A 19,720-nucleotide genomic window follows, 5' to 3' on the forward strand; every position below is an offset into this window, starting at 1 on the left:
TTTTTCAAACAAGTGGGTACTAGTTGAATGAGATACAATAATGGTTTCAGTGCATAAAGCAGTGGTAGGTGCAACAGTCGTGTTGCCGTTTCTGTTTATTCTTCAGTATTCTATTTGAGTCTCTTTCCCACATGCCAGACAGTTTGTGATTGACTGAGTTAAGTGGTGCCTGAGTGTGAAGAGGTGAATTGCTCTGTCTGCTCTAACATATAATTAAGGTAATTATTTAATAATTACATTAGAGCATGACCACATGCATATTTGAATATTAAAGTGCGATACGTCTGCATGAGGATCAAAAACTAAAATGTGTTGTTCCCACCTACATGCATGGTCCCTCTTTAGAGTGGTTCTTCAATTATCCCGAATTTGGTTTTGGAGAGGCTCAAACCGCAGAGAGAGATTTTAGGTACCATTTGTGGTACTCTCTAACAGCAGTGTTGCAGTCTTTGTACCCGATGAACTGTCACTGACAGTTCCAGTTTAAACAAGCATTGGCAGAGCCACGTTTTCTGTCGTGCCTCTTAGCTTGGTCAGTGCTTGCTTTATTTTGTCATGGTTTTTGTAAAACTTTTTGGGGGAGCTGCAGGGCCCTCGCCAATATAAAAAACACATTGTCTAAGTGTATAAGTATGATGTTTGTCTCAAAAAGCACACATTGCCATTGTAGTCTGCATGTGCTCCTTGTGAAAGAATAGAATGCTGTCACTCACAGTGAAGCTAGCCAATGGTTCAAGTGGGCTGACCCACAGCCCCATGGTGTCTATGTAGAGGGTGGAGAAAAATGTGAATGACACAACAGCATTCCAATGGATAAAGACGGCTGGCTGAACGTCTTTATAACTAAAAATATTATGTATATAACTTTTAGTTGAAGTGAAATGTGTTGGTTAACACCAAACCTAAACAATATTTTAGGAGGTTAATGGTAGAGTAGGGCAATGTCTACAATATTTTGACCACACCTGTATGGTTACAGGTTATTTTGAAGTCAATATTCTGGTACCACACCTCAGTGTGAGTGACTTTTCACAGAATACTCGTCACAGAAACTGATAACATTTATATATTTGTTTCAAGAACTGTACCACTGCATTGTGCTGACATGGATTGGTAGTCATGGGAAGCGACGAGGTTCCTGTGCACACGAAATTCTCATATAGTTCTCAGGTGAGAACCAAAATATAATCGACCTTCAAGAAATGTACCTGTCTCTCTGGGATTTGGCACTTAATTTAGAGGCTTTATCAGCAGCTACCCTTGGCATTGAGTTTCCTGGGACTCAGTGCCACCACAGTGCAGCTTTTAAATTACCATAGTCAAAGGAGGGCCCCACAGAAAGTGTCATTGTTTTTCTGAGAGTCCAAATGTTTGATCATGTACTACTTCCTTGGAAAAAATCATAAAGCCCTTACAAACAAAACCAGTGTTACTGAAAATGTTTAAGACTGTAGTTTATTTGTTAATACAGCACAGTCATTAACCCTTTCCTTGCTGCCGTCGGCTATTGGCCGACGGCAGCACTACCTCCCCAGTGCTGCCGTCGGCCAATGGCTGACGTGGCCCCGCCCGCGCATGGAAACTCCCGCACTGCGGCGGAATTACCGCCGCGGTTAACGGGTTAACGTGCTGTCTGCTGGGTGTATTGATATGAGCGGGCCACTGGAATTATACAGCACGGGAGGGCCAAAATATGTAGTAGGGGTGCGTAAATTATACTGCAAGAAAAGGAAAATTATGCAGTGTAATGCTGAAAATGTTATGATCGTATTACTTCAATGTTTTCTCAATTTTACACTTGTTAACGGTGTCTGGGCATTTGTTGCACCTCATTAGTACCAGATTAACACTTAAATATAGAAATAAGCAATAGAAAGAGAAAGGAGAGGTAAAGCATTTCAAAGGGCCTTCCACTGTGCGGTCACTTGTGTTGCTGCGGCTTAGGTAACTTTTGAACAGTTTGAGTTGGGAAAAACTTTTTTAGTTAAAACTGTAGATTATGCGGCAGATGATGGATTGTGTGGTAAATGTAAAAAATCTATATGCGAAAAAAAATTCTGAAGTACAATCACATAATCCAGTGGCCATGAATATAACCTGCAGCCTTCATTCTGGTTAGTTCCAACTATTCCTCTTTCTGAGAAAAATGGATCATGGTATTAAAAACACCTGTTTGGTACAGTGCTACAAAATGGCTGTAAATTCAGTGGAAGGCACTATGTAGCAACTTAAATTGTATGCACCTTTCCATTCCTGCCTCTTTCAGTAATGCTCTGCCTTTTGACTATGTTCCACTAATGTCTGTAGCTCACTTTATTTGTCCTCACTGAACACATCACCGTCCTTTTATCACAACATCAACACAGTGCTTAATTTGTGCAGGTAGTTGGTAGTGGTTGGCACAAGCACTCATTTTTGGACACCACGGCTATTTTTAGCATGAGATTTCGAACCAGCACAAGAGAGAGAAAGGCAGAAAATGAGGAGAACGCAGTCATAGGAAACCACTGACAAAGGGAGAAAGAAGAGAGGAAACTGAATTCGGAGGAGTGAAACAAAGGGACAGGGAGTGTGGGATGGTGGAAGAAAGTGGGATAAGGTGAAACCGAGTTTTGGTTGGTGGCCTCGGTACAGAGTAGCCCTGCATTCAACAACTCTGACTGAGAGCTCATTGAAGAAAGTCTGAGCCTCTGTACACATATAAAGTGTCTGTGTGTGTGTATGAACACATTTTGTTTGTATTCAGGTAGAGAGGTGTGGCTCACTGGTCAGAGGCGGCAGACCCGGAGGCTGAGAACGGCCCGGGACCAGGGTTCGATTCCCGACGCGGCAGGGTCGAGGACCAGGGTCAGCGGACTGATAATTCTCGCCTCGGTGCCCACTTTGGGCAGTGATCACACTCGGTAACTCTGGGCATTAAGCTTGCCTCATCTCTACAACGGCCCCCCACAGACGCCGGGGATGCCTGGCTTCACCTTGGAGATACCCAGCATGGGACCATCTCACAGGGAAAGCCAGGACGGGTTCCCCAGCGGTCATTCGCGCCAGGATACTCCGGTAGTAATTGAGCGCGCTACAAAACACCTTACATTTACATTTACATTTATTGGAGGTTTGCCTCTTCTACTACAGAGCCATTGGCGAGGGCCTACTTCCAGCTTTTTGTCCATGCTGTCTATTCCACAGAGCACTCACAATGAGCATCTCACTCTTGCATTCCAAAGGCAATAAGCTAAGTTTGTCTTTTCTATCATTTTGGCCATTGTAAGAGTTTTTGCTCTTTTTAAATTAAAATTGGGTAAGTTAATGCATCTAGATAGTATCTGGTCATTCTTCTTGAAATCTTATTTCAATATTGATAGCACTCTCATCATTGCTTCTCAACTCATGATTTTATCCCCACAATTTCAGCTATATAAATATCTATATTTCCCCCATTATGAATAGGAAGATAATCACTGATATCATATCATCTTTATTGCTTTATATACAAATACAATCCATCCAAATTTGTAAACAGTCACTGGCTATTTTCATCACCATTTTCTATCAAATACCATTTAGCACACATCATATCTATGAAAATATTTAAAAGAGTAAAATACTATTCCAGGCACCTCTTCTCAGTCACACATATCTACTGAATATGTCCTGGTTAAGGGGAGACCAAAATACTAAGCAATATGAATTTCATGCAGTAGTTCCCTCTCTTCAACAAATATCAACTTTGTACGAAACGTTTTGGCTCATCATATGTTGCCTTACTCAGGATATATATGGATAATGGCCTAATAGACAGGAGGGGACTCAGAGATATCAAGGGAAGCATGGGATAAGGGTGATTCATGGACCTCAGGATGAGCATCAGCAGAAGAGTGAATGAGTTTCAGTTGAATAAAGGAAATTGTAGTCCTGACCAATGTTACTGGCCATATAAGCAATACAATACTTTCTTTACCATAACATTATCCTAAAATTATCCCCCCCATACTAAAAAGTCAATGCTTCACAAAAAGTAGCAACTCGCAAATGTGGGCCACTTTTTTGCGGTTTTCCGGGCCTATATCTGGTCTCAATCTGACCTTGATAAATACCCATACATACATAACCCATACAAACGCTGAACACCTGACCCGTCTCTGTGAATCAGGTCACAATTTTGAATATAGGTTAAAACATTTTTTGGGATCAATTCAGACAAATGAAATCTCAAATGGGACCATCCATGGTTTGTCAATGATAACAAAAGCATTAAAGCATGTGTCTGGTGTACAATGTAGTGGCATTGACCATATTTTCTCAAGCAGGTCAGGCGCTCACAATCGGCAGAATAGGAAGTTAAAACATAATTTCCCATAAAACAACGAAGACATTTTTTTTAAATTAAACATATAAATTATTTCAAGGAATGGCAAAAACGCTGTTTTTTCCATTGAAACATGCAGAATATTTAGATATCAAGAAACAGAGTAAAATAGATGAGATGGGCAGAACAAGAAGCTAAAACATTTTCATAAATCAATGTAGAAAGCTTGAAGGAATATTCTAAACTATATCAAGAAAGGTGAAGCAGAAACTAAGATGTCCTTGAATGATACATCAATCAGGTCTAGGGAAATCAAGGTCAATATGGATTAATAGCAATTTGAATTAATCGAAATTCTCTATCTTGTCACAAGAAATACAGTCCTTAATTGAAACTGGTATTTCTTTTCGGTACGAGTTTTATTTTTACAGCAAAAAATGTTTTGCCATCAGGACTTATTTTATAGCTGAACATATTTTTGGGGGGATTACATATAAAACAAAATACTTAGCTGTTTGTTTTCTGCTGATCTGCAAAAAATATTTAACCTCATGAGTGCTGCTGACGAGCTCAGCTCGTCACGGCTGTTGGAACGTTCGCAAGCGGGACTAATTTCCCCGCGGTGCTGAAAGTTCTGAAAACGGGTGCGGGCGTGACGAGCTGAGCTCGTCATGAGGACAGCTCCGCTGTACACCATGACGAGCTGAGCTCGTCACCAGCATGCGATCGCTGCGCGAGGCCCCCTACCCCCGCAGAGAAGGGGTTAAAAAATGACGCATAATTTAAAAAAAATAGGGACTAAGTCCCAAAGAAAGTTGGACACTAAGTCACAAAGAAAGTTATAGATATACGATTGCATGAGTGCAGCTGTACAATGTTTTGGAACTCACAAATATTCCCAGGAATCCAGCTGGAAAGCTGCAAAAGGCGCAGGGTTCTGCGCATATTCCTGTGAAGGTCATGTGGCTTTCCCATCAGGCTCCTATTCCTGATGTGCAACATTCGACCATAGTGAAGAATGCTGCGCAGGGGGAATATGATCCTCTTTGCAAACACACACATTTTTAGTCCCCATGAGAAATATTGTTTCTTCTGGAGAAACCTCTTGCCCTACTTTCCATTCAAATCAGGGGTTGATCCATTCCTCTTCCATTCCTGGAAAGGGTATTTGTGTGAGCCCTTGCCTACCTTTTCTTGGGAGGAACGAAAGCAGTGTGTGAATGTCATAAATGTATCTGTTTTTGGGTGTCCACTAATTTGCAAGTCTCGAAACGGCCTTTTTCATACCCCAATACATAGGATTTATGGATGCAGAGAACTCCACACGCATGGTGGAGATCCATACACCTGTAAATGGGTTTACATCTGCCAGGAATACATCTGTGAATTCCGGGAAAGTGTAAAATATGTACATTGTGTCGTAAACTTATGTTTGTGCCGGAATTTACCTTGTGTAAACTGCACATGCAGTTTGTTTTGATAATGCACCTATTTGGCTTTCTGGGAAACTTGGACAGCAGGATGAAAAAGGGGGAAATATTGACAAAATATGACATGTGATCGCTGTAGCTGTGAAAGAGTAGATTTTAGTGCCTGCCACGTTTGTGGTTCACTGCTCCCCAACCCTCTCTCCAGGTTTCTAACCATCTACTGCCTACTGCAGTGGTGCCTGAGGATTACAATTCGCCAGTTTCATCCGAGAAGGAAATATAGATTTTTACTGGGAATATTAGCCTATTATTTTGATAGTACACATACATGCACACCATCCCCATGTGTTGCTCAGCGATGATGTTCTTCATGCATGGGTTTACCATTTCATTTATATGGCAAAGTTGCAAGATGTAAGTAAAAGGAAAGGATATACTTTTCCCACCCTGAAGTGCTCCTAATGCTGAGCGACATGTCATGAAATTGACATTGGTAGATGGATTTGTGGGTGGGGTATATTTTATCTAGAAGCTTCTCGTGGTTGTATGAGGCAACGATATGTGATGAGCGGGGTGAACGGTTGACGTGGTAACATTTGACCATCGACAACTCTTTTGTGTTGTGTGTGTGTGTGCATCAGTCTGTATTGTTATCTGGCTAAGATGGTCTGTTTGGTTTTGGAGGGAAACTTATTTGGATAAAGTGTGGGCTGATGAGGCAAAAACGCTTTGCCAGCTATGTGGCTGTGGTATTGTGTTTTGCGTGTGGGGCTGCTAGTTCTGTTCAGTGTTTGTATGTGTGGTTAGTATGTTCTAATAATGTGAACAATGCCAACATGAGGTGTTGTTGCATGAGAAGGATGGGCTGATGAGGCAGCCTCGCTGTGCCACGGTTAAGGAGGAAAGACCACGGGCGAGGAGAGCACATATAGAAATCTCCAGTAATAAATTCATGGAACTATCACCACAAAGGGGTCTGAGATTTTTTCTGAAAGTCAGACGGCCAGACCAAATACATTTTCCATGAACAATATGAAAGATCATGATCTTCCTATGAAAGTGTGTATTTTGCATTCCTATCTATGATATTTCAATGATGACTAGGCTATACGCATGTGTAGCTGTCATGTACAGGGATCGTTACGCCATTTGCAGTTGTACTAAAACCAGCTGATGTCGTGCTGTATCCTGCGGAGCAAGTGTATTGATTACTGATGCGATCCGGTTGTTGCGTGACTATCTTTTGAGAAATGGAGCCACGTGGTCCACACTGGCTCCACAAATCCTTTCTGGAGTCCCTGCACAGGAGTCTCTTCACGTGTCACACTTTAAGGGACTCTTCACTCAGATGCCTGGTTTGACTCACACAAGCACTGAGGGTGGGAACAATGCAGCATTTGATTATTGGCTGGTATGGTCATCAAAATATAGAGTTAGGATTGGGTAACAAGGTAGAACAGAGATGATTTTCACTGTGTGGTTCTGAGTGAAATCAAATTGATAGACAGAGTGAAGCTCGGGTTGCCTATGATGTGAATCAGTGAACCTTCAGTAGTGGCGGGGGAGTAATAAAGAACTTGGCTGCCCCTACAGTGCCTTAAATGAACAGAAATAAAATACCAAGCACCCCGTCCACCAACATCCACCACTCTCTTTCCCTTCCCTCTCATTCCTGAGGTGCTGCTGCTCTCTTCTTTCATTCAGAGAAGAAAGCCAGGGCTGACTTGACAGGCTCTCAAATAGCCCCTTAAGAGTAACCAGGAGTTCCTTTAAAAAACAGCAACAGTGGGAATCCTCTTTTATTTCCCGCTGCTGTTTTGTCACTGAATGACCGGTTTTAGAATCTGGTATTCACAATAGTGTCCCTCTATGAGAGCCATACGGAACATTGGGATTACATCTAACACCAGCTGAACTACGAATATTGATAGGTGCTGCGATGCTACTCTATGGAGACGCTTTATAAATATTTGTGATATTGAGCTACTTCCTGTACATTTTTGGCAATAACATTTTTCACTGCATGCATTCTATGTAGGGCAGTTTTTCGATCCTGTGGCTCAACTGGTCTGGTATGGGACCTGTTAAAATCCCATCTAACGGATTGGGGGAAAATAGTAAAACTGGAGAACTTTATTTCTCATCCTTTTTCCCTACCACGTGGGCTCCCGCAGGGGTCCTCATTGAGCACTACCCTCTTTTACTATTTATATCTCCCCATTAGGAAATTTTATAAGACGCTTTGGATTCTCCCTTACATCCTATGCTGACGACTCTATAAATTGTCGCCTTTATAAAAAAAATGACACAGGCATAGGGCCTAGAATTCATGACTGCATGCTGGCTATCCACAATGGGATGGACAGTAACTGCAAATGCTGGAAAAAACAGAGGTCCTACGTTTTGGACCACAATTGTCTTTTTGGGGTTCAGCAGCCTGGCCAGTTATTATGATCCCTACCCCCCCCACACCCCCAGTGGCAAAGGCTTGAAACCTGGGCGTGATCATTGATAATAAACTTAACTTTACAGATCAGGTACATTAGCTCACTTCATCAACTTTTAACACTCTTAAAATAATTGAAAAGTTTCTACCTTTTGTATCACTCAAAATAAAAAAGACATTGGTCACCTCTTTAATTTTGTCAAAGATAGACTATTGTAACAGTCTCCTCCTGACCACTCACCAGTACAATATTAACAAACGTCAGGTTCTGCAAAATGCGGCAGCTAGACTTCTGTTAAAAATTCCCTAGTATTGTTCAGTGTCTCAAGAACTAAAACATTAGCATTGGCTTCCTGTTAAACAAAGAATCACCTTTAAGGTCTTATGCCTAGTTCATAAAGCATTTTATGATCTGGATCCTGACTCCCTGAATCAGAGTTTCAAACGGTATCTCCCTGTCAGAAATCTCTGGTCAGGATATGCTAATTTATTAATACCACCAGGATTAAAACAAGCACCATGGGATGGAAAGAGCATTGTGCTGGAAGCATCTACAGCACGGAACATACTGCCTCTCTGCATAAAAACAGCACCCAGTCTCCTAGCGTTCAGGAAAGCTGTAAAGACCTGGCTGTTCAGGTCCTGGTAACTTCTGCGGACCTGTGACACTCTGAGCCGGAACTGAATAGCGCTTAGACGCCTCTGGGCGGTAATTTGCTATACAAATCCCGTTAACATAACATAACTCCACATAGAACCACCCACCTCCACTGGTTTGTAGCTTGGCACAGCATTGCTCGTACTTGTGAGTGTAGAAGGGGTGCGCTTAGTGATTGGCTAGTTCATGCTATACAATCTGCCCATCTGCTGGTACGGTGTGACAGCAGGGTGCGTGTGCGCAGGCCAAAGGCATCAAGACAGTCAAGGCCATCCCACTCTGCTTCGAATCCAAGCAAGTAAATAATCTTTTAGTACATTTTATGCCAATACTGAATTCTTTGGTAGCCCCCATTATATTTGTTTTAATGTTTTATTTAAATTTGTACTGTAATGGTATAATAGGACTCGCTAACAAGAGCTTTAATTACAAAGAAAATTGAAGAGATCATTAGTAATAAAGGTAGTAAGAAAGAACTTTTTAGTCGTTTTTAAACTTTGCTAAAAAAGGAACTACTAGGAAAGGAATATTTTATTACGGGTATTTTTAACATGACCATTTACGATCCCTTTGACAAAAATCAGGCTGTTTATTGGATAATATGTGGGACTGTTAGAGTATACTGAAAAATGCAAAACAACACATAAGACGCGGAATTCTGACAGATCTGAAACTAGGGTAAGCTTTTCTGTTGGTCTTTTAGATTATTTGAACCAACAAGGGAACATTGAGACAAGTATTCCGATAATGGAGAGTGCAGTAGTAGAGAACAAGCAAAGAGGTCCATTAGCAAAAGTATTATAGAAAAGCACATTATAAGAGGCATTTTGGAGGAAATAAATAACATCTCTGGCTTCCGGCCCTCTGTATAGGCTTCTATGCCAAACAGCCTGCGTGACATAGCTAAGAACGCTGATGGAACAGCGGTTGTTGCATCTCTATATACATTAGACTAAAAGTTGGTACCACTTTTAACATGCTAACTGATACAGTGGGATGAATCAGTTGACAATCATTATAGGTGTATATCCAAGCTCCTGTGCTAGAAAACATACTTATACACGTATCATAAAGTACAGAGCATATATTCCCCTGCAGATAGCACGGGCACATGCATCATTGTCAATTGCATTCGCAAACGGTGCGAATCGCAATTTTCGGCCATTTGCGAATGCAATTGACAAAATTGGGATGCATCATGTTTTTCGCAATTTTAGAAATCGCAATCACATTCCGATTTCTAAAATTGCGATTTCATTTAAGAAATCGCAATTTGAGATTTCTTAAATGCATTGCATAAACATTTTAAATTTGCGAATTTGCAAATAGGGAGAGGTAAATTACCATGAAGTTGACCTTCATTGTAATTTTCGAAAACTTTCAAAAATGCACAAAAGTGCATTTTTGAAACATTCATTTTACATACATACATGCCCTTGCGGAATGTGTGAGTGAATAATGCACTTAAAGTTATATTTCAGGGGTGCACGGGGGGTCCTTTTTACCCCCCTGCAGCCTTGAAATTGCATTTTCAATTTGCGATTCGCAAATTGCGAATCGCAAATTGAAAATGACTTCCCATTCGTTCCTATGGGCCTCTAGGCCCATAGGAACCAATGGGAAGGGATTCCTTAATTAAGATTCGCAAATTGTGAATCACAATTAAGGAAATTTAAGAAATCGCAAAAAAAATTTGATTTCTTGGTGCATAGCCATTTGCGATTTCTTAATTGCGATTCCTTAATTTTCGCAATTAAGAAATCGCAAACAGCAACAATGATGCATGTGGCCAAAAGATCTTTGTAATGTGGGAATTACATGGTAAAACATGTGCAATGAGAAACTGACAAATGAGAAATTAGATATGACTGAAACGTTTAAAGTGGGTCTGTGTAAGGGACAATCTTAAAATAGTCCTGCTAGAAAAAAAATGGCCGAGCATCTCACAAGTTATAGATAATCCCCAAAACCCTGGGCAGAACAGTGATCTTGATGAACTGCTTCAACCAGCTGAGTCAATCCGAGTCTACTCGCTTTACAAGTTATACTGCATCCCTAAGTACAGTCAAGATTCCTATCCTTGCTGTCAAGCAAATACTAACAAATGGAGATCATCTAAAAAAAAATCAAGCTTTTAAAGAACTAGCAATTGTGGTATACATGTTATGGATCCAATGAATGCATCCAAATAAGAAAATGAAAGGAGATGGCAACAAAAAAAAAAGAAACACAGTTGATTGAGAAGCACATTTTTATGTTGGGCACTCATGCATCTCTACATAATGAAACGCTAGATAGCAGATTTGTATCATTTAGAGAAACAGATGAAAACAGAATGCATAAAAGGCTTTGCCACATTGTCCATTCCTACAGATTGCCTCCATAAAAGAAAAGCTGAAATCACTAGAGCAAGGCATAGGGCCACTTCAAATACTACTGGATACATTCAAAGATGGCACAGCGGATGTCTTGTTGGCTGACCCTAGGAGGTGCTGACCTCTGGTCAAAGAAAAATAAGATAGAAAAGAAAAGAAAACGTTGCACAAAAGGAGAATCACATTTTAGGTAAAAACAATTAGTTAATAATTATTGAGTCCATTAGCAAAGACATTTAAACAGTTAATAGTGAAAAGTAAAACAACTAAATCTAGAGCAAGGAATCTACTTTTGTTCTTCAGGACAGCGTTTTGAATCAAGAAAACGTTTGGATGTGATTTCCTATCATGTTCATTGATTGTGGCACTTTCACAAATTGCACAGTGGCAGTTCAGTTTATCTGGGCAACGAGTGGGCCCCAAAATGAGAATTGAAAGGTTTTTTTTTTTTTTAATTATGCATCAAATATTTTTGAAAATTGCAAGACTGGAATACAGGCATAGGATGTAGCTGCACTGTGTTATCCTTTTTATCTAAGTAAAATTACCCTTGTGGAAGAAAAACAATCAAATGAAAAAAAAAGAGACACTGCAATCCGAGTAATCGATATGGGGGTAAAAACATGTTGTTTCAAGAAGAAATTTTGAAAACAGGAACCAAAGAGTAGAAGAATGCCTTTTGTGTCCAGTGGTCTCAGCGCCACTAGTTTGTGCTATGCCCAGGCAGTGCATTTTACATCATTAATTTGTCAGCAGACTGAGCCCATGCAGGTAAGCGTGGTGGGACGGTGGAGCCTGGTGGGGGGAAGGGTTTTCGGCAGACGATGATGAGGGAAAATGAATTATTTAGTTAATTTTCCGTCGTCATCGCCAGCCGAAATCCTCCCCCACCCGGCCCCACCGCTCTTACCTGCATGGGCTGTGGCTGTAAGTTAGTGGTTTTCTTTCATGTGCGGTGTGATGGTTATACAATTTTATTTTCCCCTATCGTGTCCAGGGCTTTAAGTCTACTTGACGCAAGTGGTAAGCATGAAAAGCCTGCACATTCTCATCTGTTGAGGATGGTGGCTCCTGTTAATTTAGGAACTGTATGACCCACGTGGCTGAACGGATGAGCGTGTCAATCTATTCTCCCATGATGTTTGTCCTTGTGGTTGAGCCATTTGCATGCTTGATGCGACGGGACAAGGGGATCCCACTACACGATGGGGAGCATTTGGTCACACTTTATGCGGGTGATATGCTCCTCTTCTTGAAGGATGTGGACATGGGTATTCCATTGGATGTGACCCTATTAGAGGAGTTTGACTTTGTCTCTGGCCTTCGATCAAACTGGAGTAAATTGTGCGCTTCCCCTGTGTCACCTGGATTAATGGAGCCTCCAGAGGTGGTGTTAAATGTTGGACTCAAGTGGTACCTAAGAACTTTTAAATATTTGGGTATGTGGATGCATCAGAAGGACAATGATATACAAGAGGGCAAACTTGTGTGAGTGCTCAGGGCTCTCTGAGGTACTGTAGCATTCTGGAGGATGCTGAAGCTTCCCATCTTGACTTGGTGGTCCTGGTGAAAATGGTCATGTCCCCCAGACTCCTCTTTTACTTTCCAGATCTACCCATTTGGGTGCCAAGGGCAGGGTTCAAAGCCATTGAACACTTACTCCGGGAACAGAATTGGGATGGATAGTGTAACCAGGTGTCTCTCTGTACACTTCAAAGGCCTATTGCTAGAGGAGGACTTGGGGGCCCGATTATTTAATTTCATCACTTTGCAGCACAGCCCACTGGATGGCAGGGCTGAATACGGAAGAGCTGGGAGATTTAGGTGCAGCCTGCAAAGAAGGTGCATGGCAGGAAATGCTACTGGGGACCAGATTGGCCCCAGACTTTACATATAGGAGGAGCCTAGCAGCTGATTTCTGAAATCTCTTTAATCTTCTCATAGTTGACAAAGATGAGCCGTGATCTAGACCATTAGCATAATCTTGTGTGAAAGTACAACAGAGAAAGTAGCTCGAGGATCACTGACATAATGTCGATTACAAAAATATCCCCATACACAAATATCGACACATAAATATTGATGGCAAATATATCGGCATCCTATCTTTATAATGTAAAGTACAAAAAATTTGAAAACATATCGATGTCAAAAATATCGATGTACAAAATATCATTTTTTATATATCAAAATAATGTTAAATAAATTAAAAAATAAACTTAATTTAAAAACAAATATTTAGATGTAATGTATATTTTAACAAATGTAATAAATACATTTAATTAAAAATATTTAGACATACATATATCAAATGTAATATATATACTGTATATTTACTTTAAAGCAATTCATAAACTAATAATTATAAATTAATTTAAAATGTTATGAATAAATATAACTTTACAAATAAATATATATGTACATCTATAACATAAAATCTAACAAAAACATTATATTAATAATAAAAACATTCAATATTTTATAATTTTTAAACTTACATTTTGCACTTCAATGAGTGCAACAGTAAGGAAACTGTTGGATAGCGTAGGGGTAAAAAATACTATTCCCACTCCAGTGAGTGCAACATTAGGGAAAGTATTGGATAGCGGAGGGGTAAAAATTACTATTCCCACTCCAATTTTTGCAACAGTAGGGAAAGTGTTGGATAGCGGAGGAGTAAAAATTACTATTTCCACTCCAGGGAGTGCAACAGTAGGGAAAGTGTTGGATAGCAGAGGGGTAAAAATTACCATTCCCACTCCAATTACTGCAACAGTAGGGAAAGTGTTGGCTAGCCGAGGGGGTAACAATTACTATTCCTACTCCATTGAGTGCAACAGTAGGGAAAGTGTTGGATAGCGGAGAGGTAAAAATTACTATTCCCACTCCAGTGAGTGCAACAGTAGGGAAAGTGTTGGATAGCGGAGGGTTAAAAATTACTATTCCCACTCCAGTGAGTGCAACAGTAGGGAAAGTGTTGGATAGCGGAGAGGTAAAAATTAATATTCCCACTTTTGGAAGGCAACGATGTAGTGGTTTGACCATGTGACTGGAGTAGTCCTATGGAATGTGACTAGTTCTGGGCTGGCAATAAATTATATCAAATGTCTGTCCTGTGATGTGTGTGGGGTTGGGTATGAGCAGTTGTAGGTTGTGTGTTTAGGCCAGTGAGCAGGGTTCTGCGGTGCGGCATATTAGGTTTGTCAAACCAAATGTTGAAGTTACCAACGATGCATAGATCTGAGTAGATTGTAAGAAGTGCAGAGATTGTGTCTAGAAATAGATCTGTGAATGGTGCATTGGAAGCTGGTGTTCTGTAGAGAATGAGAAAGTAACATGAAATGTTGAGGTAGGGCTTCTGACAAGGAGGGCCTCACTATCTTGCAAAGAAATATCATCAGCTTTGGTGAGATATGTTGTTTCCTCAAAAATAGCGGCTTAGTCACCTCTTCTTTTGCCTATGCAATTTTGTGTCACAGATTAATAACCTGGTAGAACAACTTTAACAGTATTGTCATATGTTAAAAGAATAAGCATATTTCACTTAATATGTTGTCACAAAGAAATTCACGTTTCCATGCCAAGCTAGAGAATCTTGCAGTCAACTCAACCAAAATAAGCAAGAGCAAAATAAAAATGTTTTGAGAGGTTCTTAAAAGCACCTTAGGAGAAGTTTGTGATAAAATCCCTATTCTGAACGCGCCTGTAGGGGAGCTGCCACCCTGGTGCAGTTGCATTATGCCAACTTAAGAGTGATATCAACAGGAGCTACTACTTGAGAGTATTGTAGTTAAATGAATGGCAGCTCCCGATGACATGTTATCATTATTTCCTCCACTTAATAGTGTATGCTTACCATGACAATATTTTGTAAGTCACTATTGTACACTCAGTATGTGCAGGTTGATATTGTTTACCTTCATATTCTAGTATGCAACTGTTCCAGGGCCGGATTGGCCAGGCATCAGGCGTTTTCCAGGAGGGATGGTTGTTGACCCATGGGGGCCGGTTACGCTACTGGGGGCCGGTTTTGCAACATTGCTGCAATATCGCCCCCCTGTAACAAAGGTGGCAGTGGTGCTTGACACTAGCACCCCTCTCCCGGGGGCAGTCCAGTGGAATTACCAGGCCTGGTTTCTCGTCCAAGTCCGGACGTGAACTGTTCTCAGCTAAATGGGTGGCCTTTCTCATGGATCTGGATAAAGTGTGTAAAGGGTAGGTAGGTGTTATATTTAGCTTTGGTGACATCCCTGCTGCCCAGCTGGTGTGGGTCTTGGAATGCCTGATGTCATCATAGAATCTTGGGTGCCTGGCTGGTGTGTGTAGTGCCAGTTGATGGCAGGCAGGCTGAGTGGCAGGGAGGCCACTCCTGGTGGGGTTATTGTCTTCTTAACTCTTTTACTTGAAACTGGAACTTGGAACTAACCTTTATTAAATCCAGCTTGTCTTATACCTGACTCAAGAACTTCTGTATATACAACAGTAGGCAATTGAAATGATTTGTCCACAGGGTAATATGATGAAGTAACACTCCAGCTGCTGGTTTGTTAGTAACTACTCGTAGTGATTTTCCTTTCCGCAGGCACTGCGGCTACATCAAGGCGAAGCAGGATCCTGATGAAGACAAAATGCACTTCCAGCATGGAAGAGGTAAGGGCGCCCAAAGATTTCTTCTATATCATTGTACATCAAATTCATTTTCATAGACTGGGATGCACTTGGTCAATTTTGTTGGCGAAAAAATGATTGCAAGGATTTTGTGTTAAAAGTATTCAGTGAGTGTTAATGTTGGCGGAGTTGGTGTAAGTGAGAAATGTTAGTCTGTCTGAGTTCAATTCATCAAGACCTGGAAGTAAAAGTTCGAAATTCCTGGAGGTCTCTAATTGATGAAAGGTATTCATGCAGATTTTTCACTCTATGGTACATCTGAGTGACTAAATTATGCATTACTGTGCCTTTTCACTTTTACACTTTTCGGCTCTTTCCTGTGATTAAACCACTTTTCGTAGATCACCATTAAATACGGGGCTATTGAGTTTCGCAGGTGTACATTTTTTGTGGAATTGCATGGTGGAAAACTACCAGTAAGAGGTTAATGAATGCCCCAACACCTGAAACGCTTGTAGGTGTTCATCTACTTCTGCAAGGTAGCCCATCCTGGAATACCCTGTTCCAGGCCATAATCCTAAATTTATGGTGATGGATAATATGTTAAACTAGCAGATTTTCATAGTAGTATGCCCACTCTACAATCATAGACTTTTCCAAATCCTGATTCTGTGACTCTGGATGCCGCGTTTAAATTTCTACATTTCCTTGTTGCCACTACCTCACTTATTGCTAAATTGCCTGGTAATAGAGCTATATTTCATGCACAGCACTAACACCAATCCCACAGCCATCAGTAAATTCAGGGTTGGGAAAATACTCATGATTATCAGATAATGGGGAATAACATGTAGGCATCGGTCTTTCCACTCCAAGTTCAGCATGTTTATATCTATGTATATTTCTATGCATTTCTTCACCTAGATCCTTTGCCTACTTTGGGAAGGTACTGCGTGTGGATAAAAAACTCCCGACCCACAATGTTCCCACAAATCTTGTGTGTTAGGTCCCCCAACGACTCATAATGAGGCCTAAAATGAACAGATGAGTCGATGACTTATACCCTTAGCCAGTGCTTTAAATGGGCCGGTACTCACCGGTACTGAGTACCAGCATTTCTTATTTTTATCACCCTGAGTACCGGCACTTTTTCTACGGCCGTGGAGAGTACCGGTACTCCTGGAGGGTAGGCGCATTGGCCTCTATTGGTAGTTGCCTTTCTCTTTGTTCAGCCAAATCACTTTTAAAGCACTGAGCTGAGCCCCCGCTGAACTATTCAGCGTGGGCTCATTTGCATGATATCTTAGTGTTCGCCATCATAATGTGTTGCAAGGAATCGAGGCAGCCCAGTTACAGCACAATGTGAAAAGCCATGGGAGGTTAAAAGGGCTTTAATCCGACCCGATTCTTTTGTGTGAGTGTCTGCTTGTGTGTGCGTGTTTTTATGAGAAATATGACAAAATAAGGAAAGGTTAAAATATCACAGTTTGACTTTCATTTTGTATAAGGAATTAACCGGATTTGTTTATGAAAAGAAATTTCTCGTGTGTATTGCAACTGGTATATGCCGAAAAACTTCGCATGTCTCGCATTTAGCCCCGCCCTAGCCCCGCCCACTGGCCACATTTAAATGAGTACCTGCACTATTTTTTCCCATTTAAAGCACTGCCCTTAGCCTATCATTCTTGCTTTCTCTCTCTCCCTCTGCTTATTTGTGTCATTAATTCCCCATGTGTTGTACACTCCTCTATATAACCGAATGGGCTAAATTTTCAATTTTTCAAATCCTTCCACCATTAATTGATTATTTTGCGAACTCAGAGCTTTTCATCGTTATGTAATTGATAGAGCCAAAATAGTGTCGTGCTTTTCAGTGGCTAAGAACACACTCAGCATTTTCAGGTTCTCCTTTAAATGATACACACTGTATAGAATTATATTTTTTTTAGCAAGGGTGAAAAGGGCATACATGTGGATCGAAAATGCGAAGGAATTCCCACAGAGTTAGACTGTGCTGGAAAACGCTGAGCGCAAAAACTGTAACTGAGACAGGCTTCTCGCCGACTTTCAAGGGCTACAAATGTCATATTCTGGCAAACCTTTTGAATCTGCGCTCCTGTCGAGCGAACTGTGCCTCCGGTGATTATAGAGGATCTCATTTAAAGGTTGACAGTAACTTGAAAAAGCACTGCTGCACTCCTCAGAGCTAGGGGGGCACCAGAGAGACGTGGAGTGAAGGAAAACTCACAATTTATACAGCAAAGATGCCTTAACTGTTGAAAGGCAAACAGAACAGGCTTCATTCAGAAAGGGCGAATATAGACAGGGGAAAAAATCACATCGAATGAAAGCAGAGTGCCCCAATTCATTCTTAAAATGGCAATACATCCAACCATGCAGCTGCCACTGCTAAAAGGCACTCTTGCAATGCCCACATATGCTTTGAAGTTTTTAAATCTGCATTGCATTGATCATCCTTAAGTGTATTAAATAGATACCACCTTCCGCAGGTCAGGCAGTAAGTATCCTTTCACAGATTTGCTGTTTCGAGAAGAGCTCCGGACAGTGACTGCCAGTTCTTTTGAATCCAACTGGTCGACAACGGCATACCAGGGAGTGGAGTGGGATACGCTGAAGGCGGTGACACTGGGGAGTGCCTGTCATGTATTAGTGGCGCTAGACGCCGCTGGAGGTACAACTGCTCAAAGAATAACGGCAGCTGATGGACCTCCAATAAGACGCCCCTGCTTTGAGGAACCGGTGTGCGCTGCTTTTGTTGGCCCAGAGGAGACCTGGTATAGGTTGGACTGATTGGTCAGGCGGGATTATCTCCAGTTGCTGCATCGCGAGGGTGACAATTTGGGATGGCTGCTGGCATGGTTACTTAAGAGAGAACTATCACAACCGGTGATTCTTGGTCTGAGGTGACTGGATGGTCCACTGGAAGGGTCACAGACTGCTATTAATCTCCTCCAGTAGAATCACCTTGAGAAAGTTTATGGTACAACGGAAGATGGCCGATCACCTAGGGCAAGCAGTTTTTTTAGATCATCTACCTCTCCCTCGTCTCATGCCCTACTAGGTGGAGACACTATTGGGGGGCAGGGCCGGACTGGCCGTAGCGGGCACCGGGCAATCCCCAGGTGCGCCGCACGGGTGGGGGCCAGTTTTGGGCCCCTGGGGGCCGTTTTTGTTACTGTGCCGTTTTTGCAGCATAGCTGCAAAATCGACCCTGTAACAAAATCGTCCGAAAACCGGCTCTGGCAGAGAGCTTGGCCGCACCTGCCGAGCACTTTGCCAGGGCCGGTTTTGGGTCCCAGTCCGGCCCTGTTGGGGGGGGGGGGCTTTTGTTAGAGGAACTGAGGGATGCGGTCCGGGAGATGGCTTGCTGGTGGAATACTACCAAACATATTCTGAGTTACACCTCCCTGGTTATTAGAGACGCTCCAGGAGGCACAGAGTTGTGGGATATTACCACAGGCAATGCGTGAAGCAGAGGTAACCATGCCTCTCAAGCCAGGTAAGGATTTTCAAGATCCTAGCTCATATCAGCCTTTGACAATGCTGCGAGTAGATACTAAGCTACTTTCAAAGGTCCTGGCCACTAGGCTGCAAGGCATAGTCACCCACTTGTTGCATGATGACCAGTTTGACTTTATGCCTGGGAGACAGGGGACACAGATGAATCGCCGCAGATTCTCCCATGTGCTACACTCATTGTGCTAGATGTCCAAAAAAGTTCAACACCCTCGATTAGGAATACCTCTGAGAGGTTCGCTGGAGAATGGGGCTTGAACCAGCGTTTCTATCATGGGTGAAACTGCTCTATTCTGGCCTGGTCGCGCATGTTCGAACTGGCCCTTTTGTTTTAGAGAGCTTCCCTATTGAGAGAGGTAT

General features: G+C 41.8%; 1 protein-coding gene across 2 annotated transcripts in view; it reads left to right on the forward strand.

Annotated features, from left to right (window-relative positions):
* LOC147683468 (ephrin type-A receptor 3-like) overlaps positions 1–19,720 on the forward strand; it is a 522,416-nt gene that overhangs the window by 384,126 nt on the left and 118,570 nt on the right. Inside the window, exon 9 of one of the 2 annotated variants that reach the window (XM_086943881.1) lies at positions 15,780–15,865. In XM_086943881.1, the coding sequence (XP_086800007.1) occupies positions 15,780–15,865 (86 nt within the window). The remainder of the gene's footprint in view (positions 1–15,779; positions 15,866–19,720) is intronic. The other variant, XM_086943880.1, reaches the window with a different exon arrangement.

The sequence above is a fragment of the Lissotriton vulgaris genome, chromosome 11 (assembly GCF_964263255.1).
Source record: "Lissotriton vulgaris chromosome 11, aLisVul1.2, whole genome shotgun sequence".
NCBI classification, from domain to species: Eukaryota; Metazoa; Chordata; class Amphibia; order Caudata; family Salamandridae; genus Lissotriton; species Lissotriton vulgaris.